The following is a 15,449-nucleotide window of genomic DNA, read 5'->3' as shown; positions in this document are numbered from 1 at the left end:
TTTAAGGGATGCATACTTTTTTTTTTGGGTAAAGCTTTTTAATTATAAGTCTGCCATTATATGCTTTCGCTTGGTAAAAAAAGAAGCAGCCACTGATGATGCCCCACCGAAGCCAATTTTTCGTTTGAGGCACTTGCCGCACGTTTGTGTGTTCTGATTTGGGGATTCCACTGAAGCCCCCACTTGCCCCACCAGCAAACTCGCAGTTTAGAGGACCTTTTGTGGGTGGTGTTTCGCCTGGGCGGGTGAACACGTTGCGGGCACTTTAAGGACACGACGCGCTTTGCATATACAAACCAAGGATATCTTGACCTTTCACTGACTTTGCCTTTTCAATTTGTTGCTCCATTTACAGACGCTGATTGCCACAAATACGGCAATAACAAATTACCTGCCACAAACCGGACGGCGACCACGCCCACGCCAGCTCCAACGCCCCCGCCTCAGCATCCGAATGCGATGCCAACTAGTCAAGCATTAGCATTAGGCGGAATTCCAGTTGGCGGCCATCCCAAGCGTCCAACTGGGGGCCATGTGATAAAGCAACCCGCCACCGTTCTTGGGCCACCATCCACGCCGCCCTTGGCTGTTGGTGGAGCCAACACAGTCATCCAACAGCAGCAGCAGCTACAGCAACATCCAAACTTTAAGGACGATCCTGCTGGCTATCTGCAACAGCAAACAGCACTGTTGCATAACAGCCTTGGAGTCGGTTTGGAGGCAACGAAAACGGCGGCTGGAACTTCCACTGCGAGAGCTCTGCCACAGGAACCCATTGTTCACAGCTCGCAGCAGCAACAGCAGCAGCAGCAGATGCAGCGTCAAAAGATCCGTCGTCTGTCGCTCTTTGGAAAATGGGAAACGGATCCAGCACCTGCCACCAATTCCCAACCAACAAATGGAACACGAGCACTGCAAGTGGATGCTGCCGCCTTTGCACGACCTCAGAAACCACAGGTCACTTGCGTAACGCTGGTGCCACCTCCACAGGAGTCTCCAGTATCGAGTAGTGCAGCCGAGACGCTAGAGAAGCGACCCGAGCAGGTGGGAGCCATATCCACCAGTCTCGAGAGTCCGCGGCAGAGTCTGTCGTCGCCCACGGATTCGGTTGACTCTGCAAAGAGCACGCCTTCAGCTTCACCCAAACCCCAAACACAAGTCCCAATGCAGCCGCAGTTGCTGCAGATGCGCCCGCATCTCCAGGCCAATCTTTCCGCTCAAGCGCCCGTCACCGTGCCCGCCCATGTACGTGTCATGCGTCAGCAGCAGGCTCAGATCATTCCCGGTCAACGATTGCCAGTGGCTAGCAGCAGTGCTGCGATGGCCACGATGACCAGGAGCATAGTGACGTCCACGGCGGGAACGAGTACGATTACAGGGCGGCCTGTGGCCACCACGTTAACCAGCTCGAATCCCACTGTGGCGCAGTTGCAATCCATGGCGAATGCCATGAATGGAGCAGGTGGTGGTGGACAATTGATAATGACTTCTTCGGGACAACTACTGGTCATACCGACGCCCAGCAAGCAGACAACGCAACATCATCGCCCAGGTCAGCCCGGACAAGGTGTCATCATCCAGCAGCAGCAGCCGGCGGAATTGCATCCTCAACCGGGTGGTGGTTATATCGTCAGCCAGCCCTCTCCGGTGGCGGCGGCAAGCTCCAGCAGTAGCAGCAGCACTGTGATCCTAAACTCCGGTGGAGCCAAGTTGCTGCACCACCAGATCATCACCTCGCAGGCTGGACAGATTAATCAGGCGACTTCGGGAGGAGCAGGAAACCAGCCGCAGACGGTGCTGCTCAACACACTGCCCAATGGAGGTTACATCGTCCAGCAGCAGCCGCAAACGCAGTCGCCACAGCAGGCAGAACAGATCCTGGCGATGCCGCAACCGCCTCCGGCGCAAACACTTATCATCAGCTCGCCGGACACCAAGAGGAGAGCGCGGAAGCGAAAAAGTTCTGTATGCCATACACCGCCGCCAAGTGGATCGCCCGCCAAAATCATTTCGCCTCAGATCTCGCCCAGCATCCCAAGCCAGGCACCAGGCACTCTGCTTCACCAGCAGGCAGCTGCAGCGGCGGCTGCTGCTCCTCAATTCCAGCAACAATTCCAATTGAGTCCTAGCATTCAGGGAATTGTGGTAAACAAACCTAATCCTCCTCAGCAACCACAGACGCAGCAGCTTCTGCTCCAGAACGGGCAAATCTTGCAACAGGTTAATCTCATTGGACAGCAGCTTCTCATGCCCGCCGGGTTGGTAATGGGACCAGATGCCACACTGTTACAAATCCAGAATATGCCCGCAACAAGCTTGATGACCCCGCAGGGTCCCGTGATGTTGAGAACGCCATCCCCACAGAACAAGCCCTCTTTCATTTCCCCGAGTGCCGGAGGCCAACAGTACTTAGTGGGTGCCAATGGCCAGTTGAGTCCCATCGGTCAGATCTACTCCACGCCCATGGGTCTGGTCATGCCAACCGGTCAGCAGGGAGGTGCATCCTTTGTGCAGGCTAGTCCCACGACAACAACTATACAGATCCAACAACAGCCAGCCCCGCAGCCCACGCAGATCAGTTTGCAGCCAGCACAGGCCACCTACATGACAGAGACGGTGATGAGTCGCCAGGGAACGGCCGCCAGTCCGCCGGACACAACTACCTGTAGTCCACGAAGTCCGGAGCGACCTTCCAGCCATCGCAGCAGTGGTAGCGATATGGTAAGTTTTTGTGAAAATGTTTCTCTTCTTGATTTGTTCTAAACACTTTTACTTTGGTAGGTACAATGTGTATCCAGTTCGGAGCCGGATGCAGCTGTCTCTCCCCAAAGTACTGAGAGCCGGCAGTCGCCCTCTTCAACGGACTGTGAGAGGAGTAAGTGCATCTTCTTCAATAAGAACCCTCTTAATATTAACAAATTCTGTTTAACAACTAGGCATTTGTAAGAACAATGTGTTTACCCAGCCCAGTGGGATCTACAAGCACTCGGAGCCAAAGATCAGACGCATCCACATCACCTCACAGACGTCGGCGGAGAATGGAATTAGCCTGATGCAGGGACAAGGTATGCGCCTGGCGACATCTAACACAAACTCCACATCTGCATCCATGTCTATAACATCGTCATCGTCGGTACCACTAACCACAACTGCTCTGGCTGGTCAACGCCAGCTTATGCACCGCCAGCAGGCCGTGCACCACCACACTCCAAACATCTCCAACAACCATCCAAACACCTTCCTTCATAGCCACAAAGTAGTTAACTTTGACTACCAGGGTAAGGCCCCATCGCTGACCAGCACTAATTGCATCCACACGCTAACCCACCAACACAACACCACCCATTTGGCTACTGCATGATCGCCTGCACCACCTACAGCACCTGCACCTTTGTTTAGTTTATAATCTCTACCCTTCGTCTGTACTTCGCTGGGTGCTGGGATCACCATTGCCCCCGAGTAACCAAATTCGTAGTCCTAGTTTCTATGAGTGTGTGTGTGTGCCTTTCGTAGAGTCGCCCACGACAACGCAGCTGCTTTCATCAGTTCCAATCGCTCAAACAACGGTCGAGAAGACGTCGGTCAGGACGCCCACGAAACGTTCGCGCCGCCCGCAACGAGGGGCACCGCGTGCGGCGCCCTCGGCGTCCGATAGAAGTTTCCCGCTGCCACCACGATCCTTTGCCATTGGGGAACTGATATGGGGTCCGGCTCGGGGCCATCCCGCCTGGCCCGGAAAGATCGTCAAGATGCCAGACGGAGTGTGCACGCCGTCGCAGCAGTTCGACCACGTCTGGGTTCAGTGGTTCGGCGGCGGCGGTCGTTCGACCTCCGAGCTGATTCCGGTCAACTCATTGCAGAGTCTCTCCGAGGGTCTGGAAGCACATCACAAGGCCCAGAAGGATACGAGAAAGTGAGCATCGACTAAGGGTGGGAATTTCTGGGAGAGATCAGGAGGGGCAGTTATTTATTCAAGTTCATATTTAAAATAGGCAGCATTTCAAGAAATCTTCGGCTTTAAGTGAATTTCAGACCAGCCCCGTAGTTAGTTTTTGTACGATTTTGAAAATATGTTGAATTTAAATTTATAGAATTTTCCTATCTTTAAGTAATGCGTATTTATCTTAACTTTGTAGTTTATTCTTGCATATTGTATGAAAGCAAACGTTGCAATTTAATTTGTTTATTTTTGTATACAAAATATTTTCATTTCTTTTAGATAACTTATTAGTTTATTTATGCAGCCTTACAACCGTAGCTATATTTAGAAAATTGGACACTTTATATTATTAACTGTGCAATTAAGCGATAAATCGGCATTTAAATGCATTATTAATTAGTTTAATCATTGTTTACAATTTGACTTTTAATTTGCTAATTAATATTCTTGTTTCTTTTTTTTAAATGCGCTGAACCAAATCCAAAAATTAAACCATGCCCTGCCAACCCCAACGTGTATAACTCTGTGTGTGTATGCATAATCATCATCATCATCATGACCAACAACAATCCCACTCGAAAATGAAAAACCCAAATCCGAACCCAACCTGAAACCAACCAAAAACTCAACCACATATACACACTCACCATGCGACCACAAAGGAGCCGCAAACTGAACTCGCAGCTCGAGCGGGCCATACAAGAAGCAATGACTGAGTTGGATAACATTTCAGCCTCCTCGACACCCGCAGCCACATCCTCGTCATCAGCAACCATCGCTGCTGTTCCCGCATCAGCAGGACCAGCTGTAATTGGCGGACAACAGCAGTATCAGCAGCAGCAGCAGCAGCAGCAGTCGCCCTCTTCAACGAACAACAAAATAAATGGACTCGCGCGGAGCAAGCGCCAGGCCAACACAAGTGGGGCCAGCATGGTGCTGACCACCAGCACGGCGGCCACATTGAGTGGCCTCTTCAATCAGCAGCGAGCCAAACCCATACGCATTGCTCCGGCTCCACCGGTGGCCACAACGGGCACGGGCAACATTGGGACGATAGCAGCAGCTGGAGCTGCAGCAGCTTCAACTGGAACCGGGACAGCGACCACTCCGGCCCGTTCCGAGATCGTGAAGCTGGCCAAATGACCAGCGCTGTCGACGTTGTCGTCGACAGTGAGCACAGCCAGCTACACCCTCGTTATCGGGCATAAGTAGTGGGCAGCAGGAGGATACATACCGCCAGGCCATACATATAGAGCTATCCATACATATGTGACGATACGAGTATAGAGTTTAGTGTTAGGTGTCAGGCCTCAGCTTTGGAGTTTGTTGTTTTGTATTCTTTGACAGACTCCCCGCTTAGTTGCGTCGCTGGGCGGCGCGCGCCACACTTTCGAAATAGACAATAAAACAGCAAGATGATGTTAATGAAAATCAAGTTACAAAGAGCAGTTCTAACAATTAGCGATAGGTTTTTGGCTTCATAGACAGCGCCTCGGCGCAAATTTGCGTTGTTTTGTATATAGTAAGCACCCCAAGCTACCAAGATGTTTCGTATTAAGTATTTATTTATTGCATATAGATCCTTGGTTTTTATACGTTTTGTTTTCGTTGCAATTTATAGACCTACCGATTATTTGTATAAATAGGTAACCTAAGCTGATACTTAGCCACTAAGTTTAAAGAACATCCACAAACAACAATTAAATTTGCCTTGTCAGGCAAATGATATCAAATCAAAAACAGCTACTGATTTTCATTTATTGTGATTGCACAAATTGTTTTTTAAACTCTAGAAGAACAAATTATTTATGTCAAACACAAAAAGATAAAAATCATGAGAAAATTAGGAAGGGTTGAGAAAAATTATATTTATAAATTGTTATTATTTATTTAGTTGAAACTATTGTAAAATTATAATTGTAAAACAAAAATGAAATCACACTTAGCGAAACCACACGGAGCAAATAAAAAGTAAAAAACAAAAGAAGTCTTTGTTTCATGGCTCAATGCACAGCAATACCCCATTGATCCAATCTCTAAAGAAATACACCCTTGTATACAAACTGGGAATGTTCGGAGTTCCACACGCGATTCCCACTGAAGTGATTCCCATGACTTGATACTGGCATCCGTCCCCGCAGTGAAGAATCAGCAGAGGACCCCCCGAGTCACCATTGCATGTGTCCTTATGGTCCGGAGATCCAACACACAGCTGGGACTCCGCCTTATAGCCTTCCGGCAGATCCTCGTTTGCATCCAACGAACTGACACATGAGCTGCCATAGTTTCGAAGGACTACCTTTCACAGCTCCCTGGACTGATCAAACACTGAGAATGCCTTCTGACCCCATCCGATGGCCGTGAAGTAGTCAGACATGTCTCCATTACTCAAAGGTAGGCATGCAGGCATGCAGGCATCATGTATCGGTTGTATCTTATTTCACCACTCAAACGAACTAGCCCAATATCGTTGTAGAGAGCCGGGTACCCAAAATCCGGATGTGCTTTCGTTTCGGGAACTTCAAAGTCCTCCGGCTGGGCATCGTCCGTGTCTAGATCGCCCGTGTCGCTGCCGAAAACTAGATCGCCCAGGCGCACTATATTTACTGATCCGCTAGGGGAAAATGGTTATCATTAATTAGTCTCATATACGGCAACAGATTATATGTAAGACTGGAAACTCAACTCACACATCTGAGTAAAAGCAGTGAGCAGCCGTTAAAATAACGCGATCATCGAACGAAGATTTAGATATGACTAACATCTGGGCATGCATTTAATGTATAAGCAAGTTTGCAACTGCATCTTTAATTATAAAAATCAAAACCGGTCTGAAAAAAATCTGAAAATCGTATTCATTGGCTGCGTTCAGTATTTGCCAACTCTCCTTTTATCCAATTGCCGAAATAGTGCACCCTTGTGTACAAACTGGGAATGTCTGGAGTATCACATGCGATTCCCACGGACGTGACACCCATTACTTGGTAACGGCATCCATTTGCGGCATGGGGAATTAGCAGTGGACCACCCGAATCCCCATTACAAGTGTCCTGGTGCCCCGGGGACCCAACGCACAATTGGGTCTCGGCATTGTATCCTTGGGGACACTCCTCGTTCGGATAGGTTGTGTCGCTACAAGACCGATTATAGTTTTGCAACTCCACCTCTCTCAGCTCCTTGGACTGTTCGAATTCGTAGGATTTCTTCTGACCCCATCCGATGGCAGTGAAGGCATCTAGCTGCTCTCCACCATTCAAAGGCAGGCAGGCTGGCATCTTGTAAGGTCCAAAGGTTACCTGTCTGCGCAAACGAACGAGGCCAATATCGTTGTAGAGAATGGGATACCGAAAGTTTGGATGAGCCTTTAGCTCAAGAACTTTAATGTCCTCCGGTTCGGCATCGTCCTTGTCGGTGTTGAAAACTAGTTCTCCGAGTCGCACAATGTTCACAATACCACTGCAAAATATATAATAATGTATTATTATTAATTCGTTATTGTACAAGTTGCACTTACACATCTGAGTAGAAGCAGTGAGCAGCCGTTAAAACGACTTGATGACTTATCAAGGTGCCACCACAAAACCACTTCGTTTGATTCCCACTAGAGCTCTGATGTCCCAGCCGAGCAGCCATGGGAAACTTTTTTGGCGGAGCAGGGGTGCCACCAACTACCAAAGTCCCTGAAGTTGCACCTTAGAAAGGAGTATTATCACTCATACTAGACGATTGCTAGCTATCGAATGTTAGCTCACTGTGAATGTCACAAATTTTCACAAGCCCAATGTAGCACATAAAAGTCAGTGACAAAATCCGCGTCGTCATTCTATATTTTCTGCTGTGCAGCTGCTAAACTAACTAACTAAACTAAAATCAATTATTGATTAAGATTTCATGTAAGCGGCTCATCTTATCTATCAAGAAGACGATTAAGTCGTGCTGAGACAGTGACTAACATAGTCTATGCATTGTAATGCAAATGTAAATCACATCACCATAGACTATAGTGTCAAGGGGTATTAGTAGAGAGTGACTCAACGAAGTTCAGTAAAGTTCTGTATTCCGAGCAGAAAGGAGCTGTGAATTTTTGGTTGTACAAAAAGTAAGCATTTGAAATAATTCAGATTAAATGTCAAAAAAAAAACTACTTTTCTTTAGGCTAATATTCCGGGTTGAGTTTACAAACCAGCAATGAATGAACTGAAGTCGAACAACAACCAGCCTCCGCCGCGCAATGAGCCGTCTCTGCAGCCGGTGAATGGCATCGTGCAACCGCCGGTGATTCCGCCGCCGAATCGTCCTGGCCGCCGTACAAACATCCTAGATGATCTCAAGTCCGTGCTGAATTACTTATGGCGCCATCGCTACTCGTATCACTTTCGCCATCCCGTCGATACTGTGAGCCTGGGTGTGCCCGACTACCATACGGTGGTCAAGCGCCCGATGGACTTGACTACGATCAGAAAGCGACTGCACAACAAATACTACTGGCAGGCGAGCGAGGCTCTGGAGGATTTTAAGCTGATATTCGATAACTGCTTGCTGTACAATTTGGAGGGCTCACCGGTTTGTCAGGAGGGCAAGCTAATGAAGGAGGCCTTCTACAAGCGAATGCAGTCCATTGATTTGAGCACGGAGGTGGAACTACGGCCGAAGTCGGAAAAGCGCAAGAGAAAGGCTACCGAATCATTGGATGCAGCCACGACTCCGTTGCCAGCACCTCGACCTTCTAGTCATTATTCTAGTCACTGGGTCTCGAGTAGTTCCTCTTGGCTCTGTCCTCCGCCGATGCCTGGGGGAGTGTCATCATTTGATCCTACATTCCGAAATTTCGTGGGTCCCAGCTTGATTCCATCTTTTATGCCCGATTCTTTAGGGAATCCCTTGACATCTATGCATCCAATGTCATCAATAATGAATCCGATGTTCAAGAATAATTGGGAGACAAATGGAAGAATGGATCCACCGCCCTCAGCGCCAATTTCCAATCGTCCCATTGCCTTGCCACCACCCTTGACGTCCACTCCAATCGAACCCATTACTTTGCCTTGGCCAACCCCAGCATCAGTTGAAGCTCCAGCTCCATCGCCTCCTCCGGCTCCCAAGCCACCCATTAGCATCAGTTACAAGTCCCTGGACCGATTGATTGAAAAAAGTCACTCAGATCATCTTCTGAAGTCGATGGTAAAGCGAAAGCGCAAGCAGGTTACATGGGCTTTTAACCGGGCTGACTACTGGCGTAGGTACTCCCAGAATCCGGACTACGACCACGATCGCGAAGAGAAACTCGATTGGAAGATACTCCGGGAGCGCTTGGACTCTGATAACTTTCAGAGTTTTGATGGATTCGTGAGCTCTGTACGAAAGATGTTCCAGAACGCATTGCGTTGCTTTCCGGAAGATGGATTGGTCAAGATTTCAGTGAAGAAAACCAATGAGATCTTTGAGAAAAGGCTGCCCAAGTACAGGGAGCTAATTGCAACGGCCAAGGAAAAGGGGCGTCAACTGGTGGCCAGCAGGGAACAAGATTTTCGTGACTCACTAAGCGTGATCACTGAAAAAGAAAATACTGATAAGGCCATAAAAGAATGGGTTCCAAAGCCATTTATTATTAAAACGGAGTCCGTGTATGTGCAAGAACAGAGAGTGTACAATATGGAGCCCCAGGATGAACAACATTTTTCAACGGAGCCGCTGGATGAAGAAGCTTATGATAGCGATTAACGTGTGTAGAATTCTAGCACGGAAACATGTTCTGTAAATGTGTAAATGCAAATTCATAAAGAATTGTTATTAGCATAAAATAAAATCCTAATTACGAACAACCGACGTTCTCATAGTTTAATTATACTAATAATGCATGTAGAGTTATAGTGTATATTATATATATTGAAAAGTATGTATGTAAAAGGCAGAAAGAAGTGATTCCGATCAATATCTTGCCAATTTTTATCGGTATACCAAAAACACTGTGGCCACGCCCCTCTTTTACGACCACAGTTTTAAACTATTTTTAATTGTTTTCTCATTTTATTCCCCAATATCTATCGATATCCCAGAAAAATTATGAAATTTTCCCTATTGCATTACCACTAGCTGAGTAACGGGTATCTTATAGTCGGGGCATTTCTCTTGTTCTTATATTCCAAATTAAACAGTCAAGCACCAAGGTGCCACCTTTCGGTTGGCATTGCAACTACGCAGAACTAGGGGACCAGTCGTCTTGCAATCTGGCAGCTCTGTAGCAGAAGTGTTCCAAAGTGTCAAGCTGTCACGTGCTAACCAACACTAATCTGTTGCTTCGCATTAAAAATTTTTGCTTGACTTGACAGGTTCGTAGAAAAGTCCCAGAAAAAAACGCAGTTCCGTCGGAATTAAGGCAGCAACTATGTCGTATCAACTGTACCGCAACACCACGCTCGGCAACACCCTGCAGGAGAGCCTCGACGAGCTAATTCAGGTGAGTTGTGCCCCGCAAAATGGCAGTTCGCGCTGGCGAATTAGAACGCATTGTAATTTCGGGCTTCCATATTGCAGTACGGCCAGATCACGCCCGGACTGGCTTTCAAGGTTCTGCTGCAATTCGACAAGAGCATCAACAATGCCCTAAATCAGCGGGTCAAGGCCCGCGTCACCTTCAAGGCTGGAAAACTAAACACCTACCGCTTCTGCGACAATGTCTGGACTCTCATGCTCAACGATGTGGAGTTCCGCGAAGTGCACGAGTTCGTCAAGGTGGACAAGGTCAAGATCGTGGCCTGCGACGGCAAGAGCGGCGAGTTCTGAACACCACCGACCCGATCTGAACACCCCATGTAACCCCACTAAACACACCATGTCACCCAACAAAACACACCATGTAACCCCACAAAACACACAACAATAACCACTACAAATAGCTGTAAGATTCGTAGGCGATAAGCTGGGTTGGCCAACAAAAACCGACCGTGCGATGCAGCAGGCATTGCAACAAATACACTGTTAATTCACAGTTTAACGAGTCTAGTATGTTTGTTATGTATTCCGGGAAAAAAGGGAATTCTTAGAAACATTGGATATGCAAAAAATTGCGTTACAAAAATCTTTAGGGTACAAAAGGATTCTTTAATGCCTTTACCAAACAGAAGTTATGCATAGAAAGAAATGCAAAATATGTGTACGTGTGAAAACATGTCACATCATGGTAATATACATTTATAAATTATTTGCTAATAATTGTAGTTCATTTAGTTTGAGCGCTTAACAGAGCTCTGTAAGCTAATGGTTCGAGACCCCGCTAGATAGCAGTGCAATGCTATTTTGGTATTTTTTAGTCACACTTTTCGGTGTAGCCATTTCGAGTGGGCTCGCTAGCCTCGCGACCTGCAGTCACACTTGCTCCAACGAACAAAAACCACCGCCCGCATAACCACGCATCGTTTTTTGTTGTTGTCTACGCCGTTTAATCGCTGACAATTAACAGCAAAACAAAAACAGGAACGGCAGGCACTGCCTTTGCTTTGAGAGAAGCCCGCGAATCGAAACTGCCAGGCGATCGAAGTCGAGGCGATTTTAAATCGAAAACGCGCGCGAGATGCGGAAAAGCCAAACGCCGCGAGCTTTGTTTATGTGTATCGGAAAATAACACAGGAAAATCCCTTAGATTCTGTGTGCGGATGAGCCAGTGCGAAAGCAATATAAATATTATCCCAAGCAGATTGCTGAATAAATCGCATTCGAGAGGTAAAAATGCAAAACGGAGTGTGATTTTCAAGAGTCTAGTGCCTAGTGTGTGGTGCGAAGTGACTAAGCGCCGCAACGAAAGTGGAAAAGCGGAAAAGCGGGGCTAGCGGTGGTTGGGGAGGCGAGAAGTGGGCAAGGGAAAAATCTAAAGTGCATTCATATTGCGTGCTAATCTCCGCCGTTTTCCACTGCAGAAACGTGAATATAATTACGGCGAAAGCGGATCAATAAAGTGATTTTTCGTGCAGTCAACGAGAAAAGAAGAAAAAAAAATTGAAAATAAAACCTTGCGTTGGCGTCGCAGCAGCAGAAAAATTCGAAACAAATTCAGCTGCGCCCTGTGAAATATAAATAAATTCCTGTACCCCCTTCCCTTCTTGTTTTTTATGTTTCCAATTGGACTCCTGCTGCGTCTTCATCACTTAAAAAAAATACTTCTCGCCTTCTAGGAAGTAAAAGTCGCGTTGAAAAGCTATTAAAATTAATCCATAATATCCATATCGATTATTTAAAGGTTTAACTAAAAGATCGGCAAAATTAATTTCCGTCGCATTAAAATCTTTACATCAAAACTGGATTATAACAGATCCGTTGATATTGGCACTCAGCAGGAAAACAACTCGGGGGTAACCAACAAAATGGTGAAACGGTAAGTAATCGTCCAATAATCGTAAATGCATTTCAGTTAGACTTATCAGTGAAGCCTATGTATTCCCCGATATCAAGCAATGTCGTTAACCCATTTCGACAGACCAATTAGCGTCTATGTTCGTCACAGGCCTGGTTCTACAGTCAACGCCCCATAAAGCAGATCCGTAAATCAAAAGCAGGGCTATTGCTTAGAATGGGTTTTTTGGAAAGTGAAAACAGCTAAATAATAAAGATTACGATTATCTATAAGTTCAAGTACAATTTTCGTAAAATTCATTTGGATTTATTTTCTCTAGCCGAAGTTCCCTGTACTTCGTATTTAGAATGGGGATTTGCGTTGCATTCGCCGCGCCTGTCGGGTCTATTGAACCCCAAAAGTCTGATAAACAATTTCACATTCTCACCGCATCCATATCGCACCAAATTATAACGCAATTTATAATTGTTTTCCTTGTGAGGTTTCTGTTTTTTTTTTTTTTCTTTTCGGTTTTGTTAATCGCTACTACGTCGCAATGCAAGATTGCTGTTTCTATTTGTGTGCGCATTTTGTCACTGCCTTGCTTTCATTCCCCCAACTTCATGTTTTCCCACCGAACAGCGGCTCCAACAACAACCTACCCCCAAGCTGGGAAAAACACCCCCTTCAGGGTGCATTTCCATCACCCACCACCGCACCACCGAAATCTTCCTGCTTCAGCACTGAGAACTAAGAACTCCAGAACGCAGCGCCGCATAAATTTCGTGTGCGTTTTTCCCCAAACAAAAAGAAATTGTAAAAAACACAACGCATACAGAAGGCGTGTTTTCAAAACCGGATCTTTAGTACCCTTCTATAAAATTAATAATTTGCCTATTAAGAACTGTAAGTTGCAGTCGGCAAATTAGTAAGATCATTATAGGGCCTTTTTATACTAACGTTTAAATCAGGCCTTTTGAGATTTAACGTATAACAATAAAAAGTGATTGATTTCCATGTATAATCGCTACTTCGATTGATTAAAGTAATTTAATTACTGTTTGAAGTTTAATGTTTTTATCAGTTGTACTTTTCTGTTGGCTGTTTTAAAGAAATAAGGTTTTCGATAAAGTGGGATTGTAATAAATTTCAAAGCCAAAGCGTTTTTAAAGATATCTGTTTTGTGTTTTATAGGAAGAGCTTAGCTATAGTCAGTCTCATTACACCCTCTCTATAAAGGGTATGAAAATCTTTAGCCTGCTTAATTCAATTCCTGGGATACCCTTTTTCCAGTTGGGTTAACAGATGATGACTAGTTACCGATAGCTCAATGAAGCTGGGTTCGGAAAAATCGAATTTTTGAAATTTAAAAGCTGGAATCGTTTGCCCATTTTTTGCCCATGTTTGCCCACCAATTAGTTTTTTTTGCCCACGTCCAGTTTTTGAGATATGGATTTTCGAAAAAGTTCGAAAATTTTCGAAGATCAAAAATTTCACTTTTTTCAAAATTTTTTTTTTTTAATCGCAATAACTTCGTTTGCCCACGTTTGCCCACCCTTTAGAATTTTGAAATTTTCAAAAATTTTCGAAGATCAAAAATTTCACTTTTTTCAATTTTTTTTTTTTTAAATCGCAATAACATCGTTTGCCCACTTTTGCCCACCCTTTACAATTTTGAAAAAATGTATACTTTAGAAAATATAAGACATTCAAGTTTACCTAGGTGTCTTTGCCCATCCTTTGAAATTAATTTTTTTCGTTTGCCCACCCTTTAATATTACATTTTAACGTTTGCCCACCCTTCAAAATTATTTTTTTTCGTTTGCCCACTCTTAAAAATAAAAAATTTCGATTGCCCACCTCTTAAAACTAAATAATTTCGTTTGCCCATCCTTTAAAATTAGTTTATTTCGTTTGCCCACCCTTTAAAATTAGTTTTTTTCGTTTGCCCACCTTTCGAAATTTGTTTTTTTCGTTTGCCCACTCTTAAAAATAAAAAATTTCGATTGCCCACCTCTTAAAACTAAATAATTTCGTTTGCCCATCCTTTAAAATTAGTTTATTTCGTTTGCCCACCCTTTAAAATTAGTTTTTTTCGTTTGCCCACCTTTCGAAATTAGTTTTTTTCGTTTGCCCACTCTTAAAAATAAAAAATTTCGATTGCCCACCTCTTAAAACTAAAAAATTTCGTTTGCCCATCCTTCAAAATTAGTTTTTAACGTTTGACCACCACTTAAAATTTGTTTATAACGTTTGCCCATCGTTTAAACTTAGTTTTTTCGTTAGCCCACCTCAATAAAATAAAAATTTTCTGTTAAAAACATTTGCCATTCCTTAAAAATGATTTTTTTTTCGATTTTCCACCTATTAAAACTAAATTTTTACGTAATAGCTGTAAGTTGTACATATCACATCACATATTTTAAAATCGGCGGACGGAAGCACTTATATGATTATGATGAACATACATACGGAGATCGCGACCCGTTACATGGTTTTTTCTTTAATAATTATAATATAATGTTATTCATTCGCTTACAATTTATCAATTCTTCTTAATCATTGATAAATTTCATGCAAGTGTTGATGAACATACATATACATATATATAGTTTTTTTTTGTATATATATATATATATATATATATTTATTTATGTACATACATATGTATATGTGTTCATATATATATTTTTTTTATTAGTTTTTATTAAAACTAAATATAGGTGGAAAATCGAAAAAAAAATCATTTTTAAGGAATGGCAAATGTTTTTAACAGAAAATTTTTATTTTATTGAGGTGGGCTAACGAAAAAACTAAGTTTAAACGATGGGCAAACGTTATAAACAAATTTTAAGTGGTGGTCAAACGTTAAAAACTAATTTTGAAGGATGGGCAAACGAAATTATTTAGTTTTAAGAGGTGGGCAATCGAAATTTTTTATTTTTAAGAGTGGGCAAACGAAAAAAACTAATTTCGAAAGGTGGGCAAACGAAAAAAACTAATTTTAAAGGGTGGGCAAACGAAATAAACTAATTTTAAAGGATGGGCAAACGAAATTATTTAGTTTTAAGAGGTGGGCAATCGAAATTTTTTATTTTTAAGAGTGGGCAAACGAAAAAAACTAATTTCGAAAGGTGGGCAAACGAAAAAAACTAATTTTAAAGGGTGGGCAAACGAAATAAA

General features: G+C 44.2%; 5 protein-coding genes and 1 pseudogene across 9 annotated transcripts in view; 4 read left to right on the top strand and 2 right to left on the bottom strand.

The window, feature by feature from the left end:
• The window catches only part of LOC117142211 (mucin-5AC), a 28,143-nt gene extending 22,768 nt beyond the window's left edge, over positions 1-5,375 (top strand). For 2 of the 5 annotated variants that reach the window (XM_033306043.1, XM_033306042.1), the window contains exons 6-10: positions 356-2,721; positions 2,782-2,875; positions 2,937-3,278; positions 3,514-3,913; positions 4,603-5,375. In XM_033306043.1, the coding sequence (XP_033161934.1) occupies positions 356-2,721; positions 2,782-2,875; positions 2,937-3,278; positions 3,514-3,913; positions 4,603-5,083 (3,683 nt within the window). In that variant the 3' untranslated portion in view covers positions 5,084-5,375. The remainder of the gene's footprint in view (positions 1-355; positions 2,722-2,781; positions 2,876-2,936; positions 3,279-3,513; positions 3,914-4,602) is intronic. The other 3 variants (XM_033306044.1, XM_033306047.1, XM_033306046.1) reach the window with 3 other exon arrangements.
• A 539-nt stretch (positions 5,376-5,914) lies between these two features.
• On the bottom strand, positions 5,915-6,725 carry LOC117142214 (annotated as a pseudogene).
• Positions 6,726-6,781: 56 nt separating this feature from the next.
• LOC117142213 (serine protease snake-like) lies at positions 6,782-7,774 on the bottom strand. Its single transcript, XM_033306049.1, has 3 exons — positions 7,693-7,774; positions 7,455-7,632; positions 6,782-7,396 (listed from the first exon to the last, which is right to left on the bottom strand). Exons 1-3 carry the CDS (start codon positions 7,760-7,762, stop codon positions 6,796-6,798), a joined length of 849 nt encoding a protein of 282 aa, XP_033161940.1. The 5' UTR covers positions 7,763-7,774; the 3' UTR covers positions 6,782-6,795.
• A 178-nt stretch (positions 7,775-7,952) lies between these two features.
• Positions 7,953-9,759, top strand: LOC117142212 (bromodomain-containing protein 2). Its single transcript, XM_033306048.1, has 2 exons — positions 7,953-8,039; positions 8,096-9,759. Exon 2 carries the CDS (start codon positions 8,129-8,131, stop codon positions 9,659-9,661), a length of 1,533 nt encoding a protein of 510 aa, XP_033161939.1. The 5' UTR covers positions 7,953-8,039; positions 8,096-8,128; the 3' UTR covers positions 9,662-9,759.
• Positions 9,760-10,215: 456 nt separating this feature from the next.
• On the top strand, positions 10,216-10,932 carry LOC117145347 (transcription initiation factor IIA subunit 2). Its single transcript, XM_033310962.1, has 2 exons — positions 10,216-10,397; positions 10,475-10,932. Exons 1-2 carry the CDS (start codon positions 10,326-10,328, stop codon positions 10,721-10,723), a joined length of 321 nt encoding a protein of 106 aa, XP_033166853.1. The 5' UTR covers positions 10,216-10,325; the 3' UTR covers positions 10,724-10,932.
• Positions 10,933-12,216: 1,284 nt separating this feature from the next.
• Positions 12,217-15,449, top strand: part of LOC117142904 (protein pellino) — a 31,294-nt gene continuing 28,061 nt past the window's right edge. Inside the window, exon 1 of the mRNA XM_033307186.1 lies at positions 12,217-12,308. Coding sequence (XP_033163077.1) covers positions 12,298-12,308 — 11 coding nt within the window. The 5' untranslated portion in view covers positions 12,217-12,297. The remainder of the gene's footprint in view (positions 12,309-15,449) is intronic.

This window comes from Drosophila mauritiana, chromosome 3R, assembly GCF_004382145.1.
Source record: "Drosophila mauritiana strain mau12 chromosome 3R, ASM438214v1, whole genome shotgun sequence".
Lineage (NCBI taxonomy): Eukaryota > Metazoa > Arthropoda > Insecta > Diptera > Drosophilidae > Drosophila > Drosophila mauritiana.
This window is presented reverse-complemented; position numbering and strand designations above follow the sequence as displayed.